We start from the raw sequence: 23,322 nt of genomic DNA, 5'->3' as shown, positions 1-23,322 counted from the left end.
AAGGGCTTATACGGTTGCAAAGATCAACTAATGAGCAATAAAACCATAACTGAAGGCCTTAATATGACCTGGATCGACTACCAAAAAGCTTTTGATAGTATTCCCCACACGTGGATCCTCGAAACACTAGCCACGAACAAGGTAGCACCAATAATCATAAAATATAAAACACTCTATGACTACATGGCAGACAGTACTACAGCTCCAAACAAAAGAGGAACTCGTGAAAACCAAAGCCATCCCCATTAGAAGAGAAATATTCCAGTGAGACACGCTCTCTCCACTCCTTTTCTGCTTGGCACTGGCACCTTTATCTGACATGCTATACAGAACAGGCTGCGGATACAAATGTTACGGCAAAACAATCAGCCACCTCTTATATATGGATGACCTAAAACTATACGTTACAAATGATAAACAGCTGGAAACATTACTACAGACAGTACATGGATTTACCAAAGAAATAAATATAAACTCTGGCTTAGAAAAATGTGTCAAAGCAACCTTGAAAAGAGGACAACTAGTTAAGAATAGCAACCTCACACTAGATAAAGCCAATGAAATAAGAGAATTAGACCAAAGCCAGACATACAAATATTTAGGAATCAATGAACTAAATACGATACAACACACGCAAATGAAAGAGAAAATAAAGAAAGAATACTATAGAGAGTCAGATCAATACTGAAAACAGAGCGAAAAACAAGATAATAGGTATCAATGGGAAAAAACAAAATAATAGGTATCAACACTCTAGCCGTCCCAGTTATAAGTTACAGCTACAATATCCTTAACTGGACACTAAATGAACTAACCAAAATAGACAGGAAGACAAGAAAAATAATGAGAGGATTTAGGATGCACCACCCAAAATCTGATATAGAAAGGCTATATATACAACGTACAGAAGGTGGTAGGGGTCTTATACAGCTGGAAAACTATTATAAATTAACCACCATAGGATTGCAAAAATACCTACTTCAGAAGCAAGGAAAACTAATACAAATAGCCACAAAACACGAGCAAAACAAAAAAACTATTTTCAGTATTTAAGGAAGCTGACAAATACAAACAAGAAGTTATACTACCTAACAAATATGCAGAAGAAGAAGAAGAAGAAGAAGAAGAAGAAGAAGAAGAAGAAGAAGAAGAAGAAGAAGAAGAAGAAGAAGAAGAAGAAGAAGAAGAAGAAGAAGAGTGCAAGTAAAACCCCTTCATGGAAAATACTGGGCTAAACTAAACGCAAAATAAACAGACAGAGAAAAATCCTAGCAATAGATGAAAAGCTCAACAGAGACTGAAGGATTTTTAATTGCAGCACAAGACCAAAGTCTCCCCACCAGAAATTACCAAAAAAACATATAATGAAAAGAAACATAACAGGTAACTGCAGAAAATGTGGAGATAGACAAGAAACAATAAATTATATTATCTCTGGCTGCCCAGTCCTGGTTAAGAAGGAATATATTCACAGATACGACAGAGTTGGGACCTACATACACTGGAAGCTATGCCAACACTATAGAATAACAACAGAAGAAAGATGGTATAGGCACATGCCAGAAGAGGTCACAGAAAACGAGAAACAACCATGCTCTGACATATGCCAATACACACAGATAGAGAAATTAAGGCCAATAGACCGGATATAGCTGTCAGAGATCACTAAGAAAGAAAAATACTTTCTAATCGATGTATCAATATCAGCAGATGACAACGTTTCTCTAAAAGAAATGGAGAAACTTTCAAAATACAAAGACCTGGAAATAGAGATAACTCGAACGTGGAACCTAAAAACAGAAACAATTCCTATCATAATGGGCGCATTGGGTATGATAAAAAAATATTCAGACAAATACATAACAAAAACACCAGAAAATTGCACTACTGGGCACTGCACACATCCTACTCAAAACACTTTCAATACAGTAACCATAAGAGCTTCACAGCATCACAGCAAACCACAGCACATACCCAAGGCACACAGAACTGCGCTCGGTAGTGAAGTGAAAGCACGTTACAAAAATAAGACTACTGAATAATAATAATAATAATAATAATAATAATAATAATAATAATAATAATAATAATAATAATAATAATAATAATAATAATAATACACATGACAGAAGTAAATAGACACTCCATAAAACATCGTTTTATGTTTATTTTAACTTGAAATTATTTATATTTTTTATCAATTGACATTTTTATGTCTCAGGTTCTATATGTGACTGTTTGATTGTGCCACGTTCAAAAGGAGCGTTAGAACTGTCCGAATTTCAAAGAGGCCGTATTGTGGGTCAGTCTGAAGGCGGATTTTAATCAGTGTAAAATCGCAGAAAACTTTGGGATCCCGCTTTCTACTGTTAATAGTGATTTTGCAATTCATCAGAGAAGGAAAGGAGTCCACATCACCTTGCCCAGGTCAATCAAGGCCCTCTGACAGGACCCTTCGCTTTGTTAAGAGAAGTGTGGAGGATACTCCTCGTTGCAAGGTATTTGACATAGCAGAACCAGTTAATGTCAGTCCCAGAATAGCTGTCACGTATCTCCAGAAACTTGGCTACTACGGCAGAGTAGCAAGAAGGAAGCTACTTCTTTGACCAACCAATATCAAGCGGAGAAACGATTGGGCCAGTGAGATGGTGGAGATGCCACTAACATTTTGGGACACTGTCATATTTTCTGATGAGTCAAGATTTGCTGTATTTTCTGATAGTGGTCGAGCGTGGGTTTGAAGACTCTGTGATCAAGAATTTGGCGTGAAAAGATTGCAGCCAACAATAAAAAACGGCAGCTATTCTGTGATGGTCTGAGGAGGAATCTGGAGCAACGGTCGATCAGATTTGGTGGAGTATGAGGGAAACATAAACTCAAATAAATGTGTCCATGTTGCAGAAAGAACTCCTTCCAATCATCGCCAGTGGTAAAATGATTAAAGAAGACTCTTTCTTTATGGAAGATGAGGCTCCTTGTCATACGACTAAAAAGACCCAAGATTAGTTGGAAGAGAATGGCATTAAAAAGCTTCCAAGGCCAAGCCAGTCACCAGATGTGAACCCTATTGAACAGCTCTGGGGCATAATGGACAGGACACTTCGTAAAAAGAACAAGAACGCATCTTCAAAGCCAGATTTTTTAAAATTACTGCATGAAACTTGGCAAGAACTTCCTCAAGAGAATATTCATCATCTGATCAGAAGCATGCCGAATAGGGTCCTTGCATTGAAAGATGTAAAGGGCATGTCTACTAAATATTAGATTTTCACATTATGATAAATAATAAATTATATGAATGTATAATTTCAGGTTTAAATGAATTTTAACGATTATAAGGGCGTCTGTTTACTTTTGTCATGTCTGTGTATGTATGTACATACATACATACATACATACAGACAGACAGATAGATAGATAGATAGATAGATAGATAGATAGATAGATAGATAGATAGATAGATAGATAGATAGATAGATGTGTATATCTGTATTATATGTGTGCGTGTATGCAAGTATATGTATGTAAAGATGTATATATATATATATATATATATATATATATATATATAATAATAATAATAATAATAATAATAATAATAATAATAATAATAATAATAATAATAATAATATTAGGGACAAAATCCCAAATTACAGATAAAAACTCAATTAAAATCAATATATAAAGAATTAAAATTAAATTGAGCTTTATAGATTATAATATATATAAAAATATATAGTTTTAAGGAAAAGAACCAAGTTTCAAGAACTCATCGATGAAAATCCACTATCACATATAGAAAAATTAATAATTAAAAGCACAATAAATGAGTATAATATAAAACAAAGTAAATATCATAAGATAAAGATAGTAAAATGACTACACGTGTTTCATAACTAATTTTCAGATAGAAAGGAAATTTAAATCGATTAAAATCAATTAAAATTATCGAAAATAAATTCTATTCAAAAATACAGCTAATCGTCAGGTCGTAAATAAAATAATAATTATAATAAATAAATATATATATCAACCAACAATAAGTACCAAATGAATTTATATAAAATACTTATTTTATAAAGATAGAAAAATTATTAAAAATATCAAAATATCAAAATAATAAACATTCCATAATCATCCCTACTTCCATTATAATATATGCTAACATGTATATTATATACAAAAACCAGCTTACATAAATTATTATCGTTTTAAGTACAATTTAAACGAAGTTTAAGGTTAAAATAATAATAAAGATAAAATGAGTACATATTTAACCGGTGTAATAGTTAAAGCTATACTATTTAAAACTAAAAACGTTAATTTAATTATCATTAAAAATCAATTGAATAATAGAAAAATACAAGAATACTTATTTCTACAAACGTAGAAATAAAAATAAAAATATGAATGAAAAAATTATGAATGAAAAAATTAAGAATCAAAAAAATTATTAAAAATAAAAGATTAAACTTTATATATACTAAGTTTTAATAAAAATAAACCTTTAACGATATTATAAACAATACAGACTAATAATTAATCAAAACTAATCGAAAATATATCAACACTATTCAAATCGAAGTCTTATATTATGTTGAAATGATACTATAACTTCTAAATAATTTAGTGTTAAATAAGTTATCTATTATAAATAATCTTTAAAAAAAACCAAATGAATAATATATATATATGTATTTATGTATGTATGTGTGCATGCAAATACATATTGTGCACCATGTTTCTACAAATTACCCCTGCAAATTACCCCTAATATAAAAAAAAATTGTTTTCGTCGCTCCCAAGAAAGACAATAGAACATTGATAGAAAACTACTTACCATCAACGTGGTAAAAAAAACTGATGTTGGAGAAAATACTTAGCATGTTTGAAATATTTGAAATGTGGGTCACGGATCCGGTTTCAATGAGGGTGGTCATATTTTCCCGGGTCATGCAGAAATATCCGCCAGCATCAACTGTAACAAAAAATTGCGAGCTAAAAATTGTTTCTCGTATAGACACAAAGCCTGAAATTTCGGGGTACGAGGGGTGAGAGTTGTCGATTAAAGAATGAAAGACAAAGTCGACTACAGTGAGATTTTCCACCTGAACATTAAGAGACGGAAGAAATATCAAGTATTTTATGCAAGGTTCATACGATTGAACCAAACCACAACTAATAAATATTTCTAATTTAAGTACAAGGCCAGCAGTTTTAAGGGGAAGTGTTCTAGTCGATGTCATCGACCCAAGTACATGACTGGTACTATATTACGGTTACATTTCTCAGCTGTAACTATTACATTTCTCTACTGTCTCTAATATAGAACTAAGAACGTCACTCGAGATTATCTCGGCTAAGTCAAACCTATGACCTAGTTTCCACTTTCAAGTGTCGCTAAGTGACAGTCTCGTAAGAATTTTGGATAAAAATGCCTTGTGATATTTATTCTTGCTCTCTGCGATTTGTGTTCAAATCCCACCAGGGTCAGTTATGCCATTCCTCTTTTCAAGGTCAATAAAATAAAGTGCCAGTCCTAACAGGATTGCTAAAGCATAGAACTAAGTGCCTTTGAAATCTGAGTTCTTCCCCCTCTGTGCTTTTTCGTAGAGTCCATTTTGTTAGAAGGATGCAGGCTAGTTATTCCGTTGGAGGACAACTTACCCCTCCTTCTCATCAATCACGATAAGCCCAAAAAATAAATAGGTAAAAAATTATAAAAGTAGCTTACTTCATTTTAGGCGTTATTGTTTATGAGAAAGGCAAAAATGTCACCCATTCTCATCTGACTCTATAAACCAGACTTCCCTCGCTACTTACCGTTACGTCATACTTATCCACCGTTAGGTCATTTTAAAGAGACTCTGCGTAGTGTTGGTTAAGTCTAATTGAGATTAAAACAGACGTTTGAAATACAACACATTGCAGGAGACATCTGAAATACTGACGGAGAGAGAGATGGGTGGGGAGTTGTATATATGTATTATCTATGTGTGCGTGTATATAATAATACTAATAATAATAATAATAATAATGATGATGATGATGATGATGATGATGATGATGATGATGATGATGACGATGATGATGATGATGATGATGATGGTGATGGTGATGTTGATGATGATGATGATGATGATGATGATAATAATAATAATAATAATAATAATAATAATAATAATAATAATAATAATAACAACAACAATAATAATGAACTAGATATGATACAATACACACAAATGAAAGAGAAAATAAAAAAGAACACTATAGACGAGTTAGATTAATACTGAAAACAGAGCCCAATGCGAAAAACAAGATAATAGGTATCAGCACTCTAGCCGTCCCAGTTATAAGTTACAGCTACAATATCCTTAACTGGACTTTAAATGAGCTAACCAAAATAGACAGGAAAACAAGAAAACTAATGACAGGATTTAAAATGCACCACCCAAAATCTGACATAGAAAGGTTATATATATATATACAACACATCGAAGGTGGTAGAGGCCTTACACAGCTAGAAACCTATTACAAAATAACCAAAATAACCACCATAGGACTAACTTCAGAAGCAAGGAAAGCTAATACAAATAGCCACAAAACACGAACAGAAAAAAACTGTTTGCAGTCTTTAAGGAAGTTGACAATTACAGAAAAGAAGTCATAGTACCTATGTAATATCATTCGTTAGGATGACCTCTTCGAAACTACTCAACTCTCACTTCCGACGACACGACTCAACAGAACTCGACGTCTAGTCTACCGATGGCTCCGGCTCGCTCTATGCGACACTTTTCGTCTAGCTATTTATACGTATTGGACCAGCCTACTTATCATTTGGGGGCGTCCATACAACAAGCTAACAACTATGAAGAAAAAGAAGAAACAATAAAAGCTGTAAATCAACTGAAATCCAAACTAAAACTGGAACAGCAACGGATCATGATAAAACGATGGCAAGTAAAACCCCTTCATGGCAAATACTGGATTAAACTAAACAAAAAATAGACAAAGTAAAATCCCAACAATGGATGAGAAGCTCAGGACTCAAAGCAGAGACTGAATGACTTTTAATTGGAGCACAAGACCAAAGCCTCCCCATCAGAAATTATCAAAAAACTTATAATGAAAAGAAACATAACAGGTAACTGCAGACTATGTAGAGATCGAGAAGAAACAATAAACCATATTATCTATGGCTGCCCAGTGGTGACTAAGAAGGAATATATTCACAGACACGACAGAGTTGGGATCTATATACACTGGAAGCTATGCCAATACTATGGAATAACAACAGAAAAAAGATGGTATAGACACACGCTAGAAAAGGTCACAGAAAATGAGAAACACCCATGCTCTGACATATGCCAATACACACAGATAGAGAAATTAAGGCCAATAGGCCGGATATAGCTGTCAGAGACCACTAAGAAAATAAAATGCTTTCTAATCGATGTATCAATACCAACAGAAGAAAACGTTTCTCTAAAAGAAATGGAGAAACTTTCAAAATACAAAGACTTGGAAATAGTGGTAACCCGAATGTGGAGTCTAAAAATAGAAACAATTCCTATTATAGTAGGCGCATTAAATATGATAAAAAAATATTCAAACAAATACATAACGAAAACACCAGGACTAGCAAGTATATATAACATACAGAAAACTGCACTACTAGGCACCGCATACATCCTATGTAAAACACTTTCAATACAGTAACAATAAGAGTGTCACAACAAACCACAGCATATACCCAAGACACACAGAGCTGCGCTCGGTAGTGCAGTGAAATTACGTGATAGAAATAAGACGACTGAATAATAATAATAATAATAATAATAACAGCAAATATTCTGCTCAATACCACAGATTTATTTGTCAGCTGTTTGACCTTAGCCAGTTGTGCATATCCCTTAATGGCTGATATGTGCATCTCAGATCACGATCAGGAGTAGTGGAGGCGCATCATAGCCATATGTTGAGAGGAATCCTTTGGGGGTTTGGATAATTCACCTCTGGAAACAGGTGTTTCGTTCAACATCCTTAAACAACCCTTATTCAGAGACCTTTTGAGCGGGATGGGCTACTCGATCTGAAGAAAATTCTAACTGGGTCCTACCTGCAAGGTCATGCGCTGTAAATCTTGATATGTGATCACCATGTCACGCACATATGATTATGATGCATATGCCTGGTGTACCCTTATCAAACGGGTAGTCATGATGGGTAAAATGGGTTTCGTATATTTTACCCCAGTGTCACTTTGATGGTATGCACTGCTCTCTCACTAAATAATAATAATAATAACAACAACAACAACAACAACAACAACAACAACAACAATAAAACATACAAGAATAAACTCATACTGTAAATACTCAACAATATAAATAAAACCCACAACATGTACCACAGAAGGCCGATACCCGATAGAAGAACACAACCTGCGCTACACAAACAACACACAATACAAAAACTAATACAACATAAGACTCAAACCAAACCCCAAAACAAAACATACTGATACTTTGCAATATACCCCCAACAAAAAAAACATGCAGCATGCACAGAGGTGCAACAAATGATGCAATAGAAGGTTGCTTGAATCTTTCAGATGTCGGGAAAAAATATAGTGGTGATGACGATGGTGACGAACGTTACCTTACCTCAGTTTATGAGAGAGAGGAGTTTTCGAAGAAACCCTGATTTAACAGCGAAAATGGAGCTAAACCATTAAAGGAAAATCTCTCGCTCGGTAGTGGTTCAGTAAAGATGCAGACTGACCACAGCTTTTATCCTATACACCATCAGCAGATAATAGAGCAAGGAGGAAGTGGACCAGCGAAGAAAACAGGATAGTGATGCAGTGCTACTTAGAAAGTGAAACTAAAAGATGGGGCTATAGAAAACGAATGTTTACACTTTGGGTAGAGAGGGGTGTGTTTAAAGTGACTGCGCAGAGATTAGTTGATCAAACTAATGCTATTAGGAGAAAGTGGATGACAGAATTGGAGGTAGAAGAGATCACAAGAGAACTGGAAAAGAAAGACCAGGCAGTAGGAAAAACAAACAATAACATAAGAGATACAGCTCAAACCAAAGAAGAAACTAAAGGAAAAATAATAATAGCGTTACCAATAAGGAAGGATCTACGCGGGAGGGGTAGTAGTCACTAGAAGATTAGATATCTCACAGGGAAAGATTATAAGAGAGTAAATGTGGAAAAGGAGACTACAAAATAAAGTGAAGACTTTAAGACAAGATCTGAGTAGAATAGAAGCCTGGAAACTGAACCAGTTAGGAAAGACAAGATACAAATCTTCCCTTGAGAAAAGATACTTAGTCAAAGAGAAAGGTTTTGGGACGGTAATAAAAGATTTGAAACAGCTTATGCTAGCAGTAGCAGGCAAGATCTCCAGATATCAGAAAAGAATAGATCAGTCAACAGAATAGATTATTTGAGACAGACCAGAGGAGATTTTATAACCAAATAAATAGTGGAGAATGCAGTACTGAAGATGAGAAACGTAATGCAGAAGAAGCTAGAAAGTTCTGGAGTAATATTTGGGATAAGCCAATCAATCATAATGGAGATGCAGTATGGTTAAAGAATGTGAGGAAAGAAGTAATGAGTGAGAAGCAATCAGATTTAAAATTAACTAGTGCATTAATGAGCAAAGTGGTAGGAAAAGTGCAGACACAGCAAGACATAGGGAAACCAAAAGCCCAGTCGAAGTTAAAAACCAGAAATTATCTGACTGACAGGAGAAGGCGTTGCATGGTAGATTCCCAAAGATAGTTGCAACAAATACTAGTAGTGAGGCACGGTTATAGTTGCAGAAAGGAAACCTGAAGAGGGAGACAGAAAGTTTGTTAGTAGGACCACAAGATCAAGCATTAAGGACTAATTGGATAAAAGCCAAGATAATCAAAAACCAAGTAGATTCCCAATGTAGATTTACGCAAATCAAAAGAGGAAAGCGTTACTCATATAGAAAATGAATGTAGCACGCTTATATAGAAAGAATACAATAAAAAACTTGACAACCTAGGGAAAGTAATCTACTGGGAGTTATGTAGAAAGCTAGGATTTAAACATACTAATAAATGGTATGAACATGAACCTAGTAAGGTACTAAAAAGTAAGAAATATAAGATGTTGTGGGACTTTAAAATTCTGACTGACAAAGTAATGGAAGCTAGAAGGCCTGATTTGGTAGTAGTAGATAAAGAGAATAGAAAGTATCAGATAATTGACTTTACAGTCACAAATGATGTAAACATTAATATGAAAAGTATAGTAAAGTATAGAAACCCAGTTTGGTACGGCTCGAGAAAACAGTGTCATTAGGGACAGCTAGGATACTTAGGAGGGTTCTTGGCAACTAAGGTTACTTGTTAGGATGTTAGGATGTTAGGATTTTTTCTTCTCCAACAGACTAATCTGTTGAGTGTATATGAAAATAATAATAATAATAATAATAATATTAATAAGAATTTCTTATATTCGTCATCAGGGCGAACGATGAGGGACACAATGCAAAGACAGACATAAAGTGTTGGGGTTTACATGTAATGGAATGATTGAAAAAAGTATACACAGTATACATTAAAAGAAGGGAAGTATACATAATACACCGAAATTAGGAAGAAAAAAAAATTGTGATGGGGGAACCTCCTGATACAGGAGGACCTCTCGAAGTGATCGAGGAACCCCACTATCCACGGACAAATACCTTTTCCAACTCCTTTCCTCTGACTCACAAGTCTACACTGAGAGTGGTACCATCCACTCTTGCCATTTTCGCAACTTTGACCCACCTTTTCATAAATTCACTCGAGGACAGCACCTCCCTCATCACCCTCACTTTCTTTTTCAAGAAAAAGTCGACGAGGGCTTTACGAAAGAGGAATGTCTCTATCCTCATTCCTTTCAGCTTCATCCACCAGATAACTTCTTTCACCACAGTCACCAGACAAAGAAAAACTGTCTTGCCAGCTCGATTAAAGGAGGGTGGCGGGGTAATCATCACTATGGACTCGGACGACAGACAGAGCCGTCCCACACTCGAACACCTGCTTTTGGACATAACTCCACAAGTGAGCAATGCCCGGCCACTGAACGAGAGCATGTTGAACGATTTCGTCGCTCTGTTCGCACCTTGGAGAAGCCCGTCTGATAGCAGATTCGTGCTTGTAGAGTTTATCTCGAACCGGTAGCGCCCCTTGGTAGCACTGCCAAACCAAAGACATCTGGAAATTATCCATAATAGTCTCCGACCTAAAAGTTCTCCGGAACAGACAAGTCAGTTCATCTTCGTCAACGCTTACAGTCTCCCCTAGGAGATGATCGTACTTTCCCGCCACTGATCTTCTAAAATAGCTAAAGTGGAACATCTACCGATCCTATTGACCGACTGGTAGAGGGATGTCTGCGCCTGATGACATTCTAAGTGTCAGGCGTCCAGTCTTGGTCTATCCTTCATCCAGGACTGCAGCTCCGTCAAAGAGACGAGTTGCGGAAATACATGCCTCACAAACGCAGTCCCAACACGTTCACCTTCTAGAAATCGTTGCAGGTGGCGCAACATGAAAGCATGTCTGCGCATCAAAAGCCACGGTATGCCTAAGCCACCACTCAGAGGGAGCTGACAGCAGATTAACCGTCTGACCATTGAAACATGTCCTTTCCACAAGAACATGAACAAGAGACGCTCTAACTTGACCAAGCAATAAACGGGACAAGGCACGACGGTCAGACGATAAATGACAACCTCTGCCCGACCTTTCAAGTGCAGCTTCCTCTAAGCCCATTCCTGGGTAAAACTGGCCGCCCTCTTCGTCACCTCGTCCCTGTTCTTATCCACCTGGATGTTGGGACCAAATCAAACCCCGAGCAGTTTAACTGGTTCGTCAGTCAAGCGTCTGACGACGCTATCTGACGGCAACGACCTGTCTCTCCAAGTGTCCAGTCGCAAGCCCGCCGACTTCTCGGCATTGATTTTACCCCCTGCAACCGACTCATATTCTTCTAGAATGGAGCCGACTGTTTTTTCTTCAGAGGCGTCCGATACAATGACAGTGACGTCGACCGCATATGCAGACACTGCTCTTCCGAGTCCAAGTTCGAAAAGGAGGCCCCTCAATTGTTCCAACTTCCGCAACAGTGGCTCGAGACGCAGCACGTCCAGAAAAGGTGACAGCGGGCAGCCCTAAAGGACCGAGCGTGCGATACTAAGCGGTTCCGATAGATAGTCATTTAATTTAATTTGACCATGGAGCAGGTGCCCCTGTGAACGAGTCCGAAACTGGCCGCTTTAAGGACGGCTTCCAAGTAGTGATGGTCTACCATATCGAAAGCTTTCAAATGATCAAAATTGATCAGGGCCCCACCGAAGTCAGCTTTAAGCCCAGCTCTCTCTATGATGTATCGCATGAGATCTACGTTTGTGCCTCCACTACTAGACTACCAACGACAAGCGCCAACCTTTTTGCTAACATCTCTGTGTTTAACAGAGTTATGGGCCGAAAATTCCCTAGTATGTCCCCACTGTCGGCGTCCATCTTCAGCAGTGTCACCACACCCCGACTAATAGTACTGGAAATTCTCCCGTTATGTTGCCAATTGCGGTAAACGTCTATCAAGAGGTCGCCAAATAAATATATCATTGATATACAAAATTCATAGAGTAGATCATCTAAAGCTGACGATTTGCGACTTATGCAATCGATCATCGCCTCTTGTATTTCAGCGGCTGTAATCGGTTTTTCGCAGAACAAATTTGTGGTCTGTGTAGCCGACCAATTTGAATTGTGGACACTCTATACTATCCTTTTCTGCTGACCTTATGAATACTCTATCTAGATACGATCTGGATGACCCATTGTGATTGCTCCATGTCCACATTGGCACATCAGGGAAATCCAATCGATATCTGTCAAAAAGTTGAAAGTTTCTGAGCAGGTTTTCGAGGCTTTTACACCCTCTTCTTCTATGTACTAAACTCACACAGTCCTTCCGCGCGTCCAAAATACTATTCTAGTTCCCCACTAGTACTAGTACGAGACGTCCAAGAAGATTACCCTTACTTTGAGACCTAAGGATTTTCGGAATATCACTGCTACACCGCCGCCCGCTCCCGATAAACCACAAGATGTGAATACCTCATAGTCTTCGAAAATGGATGCAAGAGTATGTTTCCCGGAAATTCTCATCTCACTAATTGCGGTCACATCTAAATTTAGGGACCTGAGATCGTTGAGCAGGTGATCCTGCTTCCAAGCCGAACCCAGGCCCCGAACATTTACACAGCCAACTCTTAGTGTAGTCATTTAACTTAGAGGAAAGAAAATGGAATTACGTACCTTGGTCTTCAGGGATGACTTTTGACACAGTTTTCTTTTGTGGTCGAGGGGAGTAGTGGGGAAGGGTTTTTCTAGGAAGTTTTTTTATTTATTTTTTGATACTTACTAAATCCTCCAATGTTCTGGGGGAATTTCTGCTTCAAATCAAGATAGGTGTCCGTATTTGTTTGGATTAACATCCTGTCTGGTGGAGTTTTCGGGAGGAGTTCCGCAAAAACCTTCTCCACTTGTAATGTTTTCGTTATTAATAATTTCCTCAATCAATTCAATGTTGCCCTTCTGAACAACAGTGAAGCTGACGAAGGAAGTACGTACTCGAGAGTGCGACTGCTGGTCATTTTGTTTCTCGGGTGTTTCTTTTAGTTTTCGTGTTTTTTGTGATTGTGAATGTGTTTGTAAAAATTTGTTGTCTTGTGATGAAGGTGTTGACGTTGGTGATGATTTGTTTTTAAATTGGAGTTGTGACGGATTTTGTTTTTTGCCGTCATGTCTTAGGGCCTTCAATTTAGGCCGGTCTCTGTTTGCTTCATAATCAGTTTTTTCTCTCATCTCCGATAAAGGCCTTTTGGTGCGATGTCAATGAGAACTTTGCTTTCGCGAGGCCTGAGTCGGAGGAAGGAGGCAGATGCGAATTAATAGGTTTGTTCTCCCCTTGAGGAGTTGGAAGTAACAGTAGAGAGATTCGCGCTTTCTCCACCGCAGGGATGAAAGCTTTGAGTTGGTTCGAATTCCCACACACAAAACATTTCGGTTTTTTAAAAATTTCTGTAGAAACTGGAATCTGTTCGCATTCCCCGAAACAGGAAAAATCAGGAATGCGATATATTTCCTCTGGAGAAACTAGTATCTGGAATTCTTTAAGAATTCCAGTCTTGTTGAGTTGTGGGATGGACTTCACCTCAACAATCTCGCCATGCTCCTCCAAAATGGCTAAAACACTCGCCGGATCACGGTGACCCGGCACGTTCTTGTCTTGGATTCGAGTCAACTTTTTACCCATGTAATGGGAAATCATTACAAAATCCTGGGACGTGCAAGTTATAGTAGCCATTCTTCTTGTTTACTGCTGCATATAGCAGCTACCGTACCATATTGTTTACCTTTCTGTGTGTGTAGCACTGAGGGCCACACATCTTCGATGCCTTTTTCAGTCTGTCGGAATAGGAAATTTAAGTTTACTCTCCTTACGAGAAACACATTTATAAACCATTGTTCGTCTTTCGGGGTTTTTTTTCTCCTCCTTACTAAAACACATAATACCTGGTTTCATAATGTCACTCCTGTATTTCAGTGCCTTATTTTTTAAGTCATTCACTGAGAAAATAGTCCAATTGCTAACGGTTTTAGAAAAGGAAGTAACTTTGTTGAGATTCGTTGTGTTATTATTGCTGCTGCTGCTATTGTTGTTGGTGGTGTTGTCGTCGTTGTTTTCAATCTTGCTGTTCATGTTACTTTTCTTGTTTTCGATCTTGTCCGTCTTGTTGCTGACGTTGACGATACAGTTGTTGTTATTGTTGTTGTTTCTGCTGTTGTTGTTGTTGGTGGTGGTGGTGCTGCTGCTGTTCACTTGTTACTGTCGTCGTAGCAGCAAGAGGAAATTATATTTCTCTTTGGCGAGAAATTAATTTCACCTTCGGTTGAGTTTGTTTTCGGAGTTAAAACAGAACACTGCTCTTGGTCGACTATAATCATTTTTTCGTAATCCGACATTTTTTTTTTAATTGGAAAAATTAATAAAATCTTCTCTTCACAAAAAATGCAAAAATGCCAAACAATTATTACACCCCCCCCCCCCCAAAGGGGAGTGAAATTATACAAAATGTTACCACCACGATCCACATAGTGCAAAAATACTTGATTAAACACAAGTTAGAGAGTTTGAACTTGTATGACGTCATAGGCTGACGGCCATAATAATAATAATAATAATAATAATAATAATAATAATAATAATAATTATTATTATTATTATTATTATTGTTATTATTATTATTATTTTTTATAGTAGTAGTAATAGTAACAACAACAAAAGCAACAACAACAACAATAATAATGATTGCTTTTATTTGCCACCAGGGCGAAGGATGAGGGGGACAATACAGAGACACATAAATGTGGAGGGGGGTTACATATAATGGAATGGTAAAAAAGTATTCACAGTATACATTAACAGAAGTGAAGTATACTTGTGTGTCTGTGTTTGTCCCCACCATCGCTAGACATTGATGTTGGTGTGTTTACGGCTCCGTAACTTAGCGGTTCGACAAAATAACCGATAGAATAAATACTAGGCTTACAAAGAATAAGTCCTGGGGTCGATTTGCTCGATTAAAGGCGGTTCTCCAGCAGGGCCGCAGTCAAATGACTGAAACAAGTAAAAGAAAATATGGCACTAAGAAAAAGTGAACCGGATTACAAAGGGCCACGTACTCTCTTCTATATAGATCTGTTAGCCTTAAGAAGCTACGTTACGAGCAATGTTTACATGCAGAGAACTCGGAGACGGTGTTGTCTCAGAAAATTAACCCCCCCTCCACATTTATGTGTCTCTGTATTGTCCCCCTCATCCTTCGCCCTGGTGGCAAATAAAAGCAATCATTATTATTGTTGTTGTTGTTGCTTTTGTTGTTGTTACTATTACTACTACTATAAAAAATATTTTATTATTATTATTATTATTATTATTATTATTATGGCCGTCAGCCTATGACGTCATACAAGTTCAAACTCTCTAACTTGTGTTTAATCAAGTATTTTTGCACTATGTGGATCGTGGTGGTAACATTTTGTATAATTTCACTCCCCTTTGGGGGGGGGGGGTGTAATAATTGTTTGGCATTTTTGCATTTTTTGTGAAGAGAAGATTTTATTAATTTTTCCAATTAAAAAAACACAGACACACAAGTATACTTCACTTCTGTTAATGTATACAGGAGGACTTCTAGAGATGATCGAAGTACCTCACCATCCAAGATCACCCTGAATACTACGGATGAGTGCCCCTTCTAACTTCTTTCCTTCGACTCACAGGTCTACACTGAGAGTAATAACATCCATTTTCGCAACTTTCACCCACCTTTTCATAAATTCACTCGAGGACAGCATCTCCCTCTCCACCCTCACTTGAAAAAGTCGATAAGGTCTTTACCAAAGAAAATGTCTCTGTCCTCATTCTTTTCAGCCTCGTTCACCAGACAACCTCTTTCGCCATGGCAACTAGGCCAAGGAAAATTGCCTTGCCTACCCGATTAAAGGAGGGAGGCGGGGCAATTATCACTATGTACTCGGACGACAGACGGATCCGTCCCACACGCGACAGCAGCTGTTCGAAATAATAATAATAATAATAATAATAATAATAATAATAATAATAATAATAATAATAATAATAATAATAATAACAACAATAATAACAACAACAACAACATAACAAAGCAAATTACAAACCAGATTAGTCGTCAACCGGATTACAAAGGGCCACGTACTCTCTTCTATATAGATCTGTTAGCCTTAAGAAGCTACGTTACGAGCAATGTTTACATGCAGAGAACTCGGAGACGGTGTTGTCTCAGAAAATTAACCCTAAACAGACAGATCCGTCCCCTAATGCCAACGTCGAAGCTCGTCATGCCTCACTGTTAACAAAGCAAAATACAAACCGGAATGGTCATCGCCCTGATTAAAAAAGGCCGCTTACTCGAATGAGGAACTAGATTCGATTCAGGAAATCCGCTACTGGTTCAAATCTTCCCGACAAACAGGAGATGGAAGTACCCTACAACCGGAATATTTCAACAGATGGCCATCCATTCCCGTCATCAAACAACCAAAAGAAAAAGAATGAAAAATGGTCTAGGGAAGATAATAAAGAAGTTCTTACGACCTTCTACCATGCCATATATTTCCCCACAAATATATCTAATGCTGTACAAACCTACTTAAACGGGAGATAGAAAAACCTTGAAGTAAGACCCTACATAGACAGTAACAAACTTGCCAACGTCAGAAGAAACATCATGAAAAAAAATACTAACTGAAGTAGATATTGACCAAATTAAACAAGCAGTAAGGGATAAAAAGAATAAAGCTGCAGCTAAAAAAGATACTACAGAGGAAATAATTATAGACGAGCCCTGGGCTGATGAAAATACAGTAATGATTGAAAGAGTTAACTAATAAGCAAAGTGAAATACTCTCTGAACCAACCATAAACACTAAGGCAGATGAAAATCAAATAGATGAAGAAAGTCACACAGAAATTGACCCGACAGAACTACATGATCTAAAAAATCAAATCATGATTGAATGGCTAAAAAGTATAGAAAACCAGTATGAATGAACGCGATACTTTCCCGAAAATTCGCAATTCAAACCAAAACCTGAAAATAATTGGTAAAATCCTCCTTGCACGTAGAGATATAATTTCTGCAAATTATGTTGATATTACAGATCTCAACCACCTGTACTATGCATCCGCAAAAATCTCAACGATTCTATGTGGTGAAAAGATTAGAAAACGACAACATTCCCACAAAAAGCATTCTTGGCGAGAGCGCATTCAACACCAAATTAACCTACTTAGGTCTGACATAGAATGTTTGAAAAACCTTAAGTTTAATAAGACTATCAAACCTACAAAAACCCGAAAATTAAAGAAAAAATTTATGAACACCATATTTGACATTGATACCACCATAAAAAAAGTGCTAAAGCTGCCCACACAGCAAGGTATGAAAAGCGCGTTAGATTCTTCAAGGACAACAACATGTTAAAAAATAACCCCAAAAGTTTTTACAGGAAGATAGGGAAGATACCAGTTACAGTAAAGTCCGTCCCATCAAAAGTAGAAGTGCAGGAATTTTGGAATAAAATTTGGGCAGAAGAAAAAACACACAATGAAAAGGGACCTTGAATTGATATATCTACAGACTTAGACTCTTTAGAGGAGCAAAAGTAGGAGGGTGTCAAGGTAGAAAATATAAGATCTGCTCTCAGGATGTCAAGTAAATGGAAGTCTCCAGGAAAGGATAAAATTCCTAACTTCTGGTTGAATGCCTTCTCAAAGAGCCATGAACTACTAACAAATCTTTACAACGATGTTTTGCAGCTTCCTAGTATGATCCCCTCTTGGCTAGTTAATGGTTTAACATTCTTACTTCCTAAAAATGAAGAAACAAATGAACCCAGAAATTATCGACCCATAACCTGCTTAACAACAATGTATAAAACGCTAACATCTGTTCTGACTGAATATACCTATAGTTTTTTTAATAGAAAGTAGCATATTCCCTAATGAGCAAAAAGGATGTAAACGTGGATCTTATGGTTGTAAAGATCAGCTACTCATCAATAAGATGATCTTGGAAGATTGTCACAAACGACACAAAAACTTGTCAATAGCCTGGATAGACTATAAAAAGGCTTTTGATAGCCTACCACATAACTGGATTAAGAAATGTCTGGAAATGTATAAAATAGCTCCTACTCTGCGAAACTTTTTGTATTTAAGTATTAGATCACTGGCTTTGAACAGTGACAATGAATCTCTAAATGCTGGAGATGTAAGAATTTCATGTGGCATTTTCCAGGGTGACTCACTATCACCACTCCTCTTTTGTCTAGCCTTAATACCTCTCTCAAAATTGCTCAATGATGCACAGTACGATTATAAAATATTTGATAAAAATATAAATCATCTCATTTGCAAAAAATGACCAACAACTCAAAGGCCTACTAGCGATTGTAAAACAATTCAGTGATGACATCAGCATGCAATTTGGTCTCGATAAATGTGCAAAAGCTACCTTTATCAAAGGAAAACTGACAGAAACATCTAACGTTAATCTAGACCAGAAACATCTAACGTTAATCTAGAGCAGAAAATGTTATCGCAGAGTAAGGGGAATACTCAAGATAGAGTTGAATACAAAAGACAGGATCGAAGCGATCAATACTTTAGCCATACTGGTCGTGACTTACAGTTTCAATATCATTAACTGGTCAATCACTGAAATATGTAATTTTGACAGAAAAATACGAAAACTTAAGGCAGATATAGAACGATTTTACCTGCCAAGAAAAGAGGGAGGCCGTGGATTTTACAACTGGCATTAACAATGAAAATTGCCACAATTGGCATAGACACCTACCTGAAAAACTCTGAGGACTGGATGTTAAAACTTGTCTCAAAACATGAAAACAAGAAAGCATCTTACTCAGTAACAAAACAGGCGAAAGAACATCTAAGAGAATTCCGAATACAACAGATTCCAGAATTAGACGTACTAGAAACAAACGCAGAAAAAGCTAAGTGCATGAAAACCCGTGCTAAAACTGCTGCCTTACATATTCTGACTGATAAATGGCAAGAAAAACCTCTCAATGGTTGATATCCAAAGTGAGCTAATAAGGCCGATGTTGACAAAACCCTTACCCATCGATGGCTAGTGTCTACTGGCTTCAAATCAGAAACAGCAGGGTTTATCATAGCAGCCCAAGATCAATGCTTACCTACAAGGAGCTACCATGCCAACATATTAAAGAACGGCAGTAGCCCAATATGTCGTGTATGTCTACAACAAAAGGAAACCATTGATCATGTTGCCTCCATGTGCAGTTTTCTTGCGCCTACAGAGTATCTCAACAGGCATGATAGAGCTGCACAATATATTCACTGGTTAATTTGCAAAAACCTGGACTTGCCCCATGATAAAAACTGGTGGGAACACAAACCACCCCCAGTGCTTGAAAATGATCACATCTCATTACTCTGGAACTTCACCATTCGAACTGACAGAAAGATAGGGCACCTAGTTAATCCCTGAGCAGTAGTTACCCACTATACTGTAATTATAGTTAATTCCTACACAATACTGTAGTTGCTTCTTGTGCAGCTCTTAACAACCATCAATCACTCGTGAGCGGGTATGACTTGGGAACATGAACTGCGCTTTCGCTGTTTTATATGATTATGTAATTAAGAGCAGACATAGACACCTTCTCGATCATCTTACACTTACTCAGTGGTAGATCCAAGATGTGCTGGAGGGAGAGAGAAAACTCCACCAGCAGTCGGCTGGTACTCAATTTCATCTCAATAGACTGGAATAACATGAAAGCAGTGCCTTACTGAAGGACACAAACCCCCATTCAGTCAAGGAATTCAACCCACGTCCTTATGATCCTCGGTCGAACACTCCCAACCTCTAAGCCACACGCCTTTATTTAACCTCTATTATGCTTATATTATTAATATTGGTATAGTATAGGATTAGCCTGACGTTAATCTAGCAAAGATAATAAGTAGAGACAGGAGAAAGGTATTGACAGTCATGGCTGGTAAAACCTGCCTGCAGTATCAAGACTCGACTCTCTTCACGTATACTGATATCTCAGATATGTCTACTCTTCATGATTTTTCAGATTTATATTTAGATTACCTCAGCAATCGAATAATTATCTAACGAGCCGATTATTGCAAAATTATTAGAGGTAATGTGACAGATGGATATTGCAGCAATTAGATAAAAATATTAAATGACATTTTTACATGAGACCATTCTTGTTTAAAATTATTTAATCCCACAATACACACATACTATAACATGTAACCGAGTACAACTTATTAGATGGTCTGGTTGTTGATAATTGAACAAGGAACAACACCAAATCTGCTTCATGAAGAGGAAGATATTAGGAGAGCTCGTGAGACAGAAAAAAAAACCTCGTTGAGTGAATGACAGTTGACTTTAATAAAATAAATGCACGAGTCAAACCTCGAACTTTTTAGAGCCATAATTCGTTGGGGCATATAAAATGTATAGAAGTGGGAAAGTCACGAATCTTCAGTCATCCGTGTGATTACAACCCTCTTTGAAGTACCATTTGCGTCTGGATTGGCAGTGCTTTTGTTTTGTTACACAGCTCTGTCTTCATAGGGACCACACTTTAAAAGGAAACAGAAAAGAACACAAAAGGTGGTCATACTCATCAGCGAGTCAACAATCAATACTAATTCTTTCTTTTCTTTTATTTGTTCCAGTCATTTGACTGCGGCCCTGCTGAAGCACCGCCTTTAGTCGAACAAATCGATCCCAGGACTTATTCTTTGTAAGCTTAGTACTTATTCTATCGGTCTATTTTGCCGAACCGCTAAGTTACGGGGACGTAAACACACTAACATTGGGTGTCATGCGATGGGGGGGGGGGGCAAACACACACACACATACGACGGGCTTCTTTCAGTTTCTGTCTACCAAATCCACTCACAAGGCTTTGGTCGGCCCGAGGCTGTAGTAGAAGATACTTGCCCAAGGTGCCACGCAGTGGGACTGAACCCGGAACCACGTAGTTGGTAAGCAAGCTACTTACCACACAGCCACTCCTGAGGAGTAGACTGCGGTACACACCTCGTTTGGATATTTATTACTTCCAAGGTTCCGCTTGCTATGAAACATATGTAGCCCGGATCTTACCTGCACCATTCTGTATTTTGATCAATCGATATGTGGCTTAGATGTCACAGTTTGGTGAACGCGCCAACTAAGTTTTAAGTATATTTCGACCAATTAGTATGTGGCTTAGACGTCATAGTTTGGTGGGCACGTCAAGGATTCTTTACTTTGACTGCACCTAAAGGAATAACTGTGACTATATTTTGGAATGTTGTTTCCAACATTCCTGTTTTCACTGATTTCTATTGTTGCTATTCCAGAAATTTTACATTTCGATCGAGTCAATGTTCATATGGTCAACATTACTACCATCTTCACCATCACCTTTATCATTGTTGTTGTTAGTGGTGGCGATGGCAGTAGCAGTGATAGCAATAGCTATTATTATTATTATTATTATTATCACCAGCATCGTTATAATTATCACCGTTACTATAACTACCCATTTAAAGCGGGTTTGAATTTATCAATAAAATTCTTTTCTCTGACCTTTCTCTCAACTTCCCTTGAGTTGTGTAGTTTGTAGGATGCGAATAATATAAACTTTTTCTGATCCCATGTTGCCAGATGGTTGCTTGAAGGGATCTGATGGACATCAGGGTCTCAAATTTGCTGTCAATACACACGTGAACGTTCCAATAATACATTCCCAATTTGACCAACGTATACAATTCACACCCATTTCACTGCTAAATATCGGCGGGAAGATCATGTTTGGAATTATAAAATTCGTATAGCATAACGGATATGCTAAGGAAGCAATCCAGAAGGCAGGGATCCCTGGAATCCCTGGATGCATAGAACATGCATTTGCCATCTGGGAAGCTATCAACAGTGCAAAACAACGGAAGAAAAACCTATACATTGTATGGATAGATCTTGCCAATGCATATGGGTCTGTTCCACACGCACTAATTCAAGCAGCTATGGACTTCTTTTGAATTCCAGATGTTCAACGAAAGCTGATGTGTTACTACGATAAATTGAGGATGAGATTTACTGCAGTAAAATTCACAACGGAGTAGCAACGGCTAGAAGCAGGTATTGCAGCTGGATGCACGATATCAGCCATCTTATTTGTGCTAGTCATGGAGATGTTACTAAGATCAACAAACTGTGAGAAAGCTGTTATATTAAGGGCTTTTATAGACGACATTACTGTATTGTCAGAAAATAGAGAAGCAGCAGATGGAACGTTAGGCAGTTGGAAGGGCTGATAGGATGGGTGAGAATGAAAATCAAAGCCAAGAAATCTCAAAGTGTGGTATTCGTGAAAGGAATCCAAAATGAAGTGAAATTCAGGATAGGAGGTGAAGAAATACCGACGGTGAAAGAACAATTAGTAAAAAGTCTCGGCAGACGGTACAGAGCTTTATTAAATGATAAGAAGCAAGGCAAAGAAACACGCAAGTTAGTTGAACAGGGACTAAAGGCAATAGACGGAACAACATTACCGGGGAAATTCAAATGCTGGATACGGCAATTTGAACAGGATTGCAAA

The 23,322-nt window shown here is 37.5% G+C and overlaps 1 protein-coding gene across 1 annotated transcript in view; it reads right to left on the bottom strand.

Annotated features, from left to right (window-relative positions):
* The window catches only part of LOC106870415 (uncharacterized), a 141,363-nt gene that overhangs the window by 72,349 nt on the left and 45,692 nt on the right, over positions 1-23,322 (bottom strand). Inside the window, exon 6 of the mRNA XM_089352355.1 lies at positions 4,841-4,978. Coding sequence (XP_089208481.1) covers positions 4,841-4,978 — 138 coding nt within the window. The remainder of the gene's footprint in view (positions 1-4,840; positions 4,979-23,322) is intronic.

This window comes from Octopus bimaculoides, chromosome 5 (genome assembly GCF_046866305.1).
Source record: "Octopus bimaculoides isolate indiv1 chromosome 5, ASM4686630v1, whole genome shotgun sequence".
Taxonomy (NCBI): domain Eukaryota; kingdom Metazoa; phylum Mollusca; class Cephalopoda; order Octopoda; family Octopodidae; genus Octopus; species Octopus bimaculoides.
Note: the sequence above shows the minus strand (reverse complement) of the source record. Positions and strands in the feature narration are given on the sequence as shown.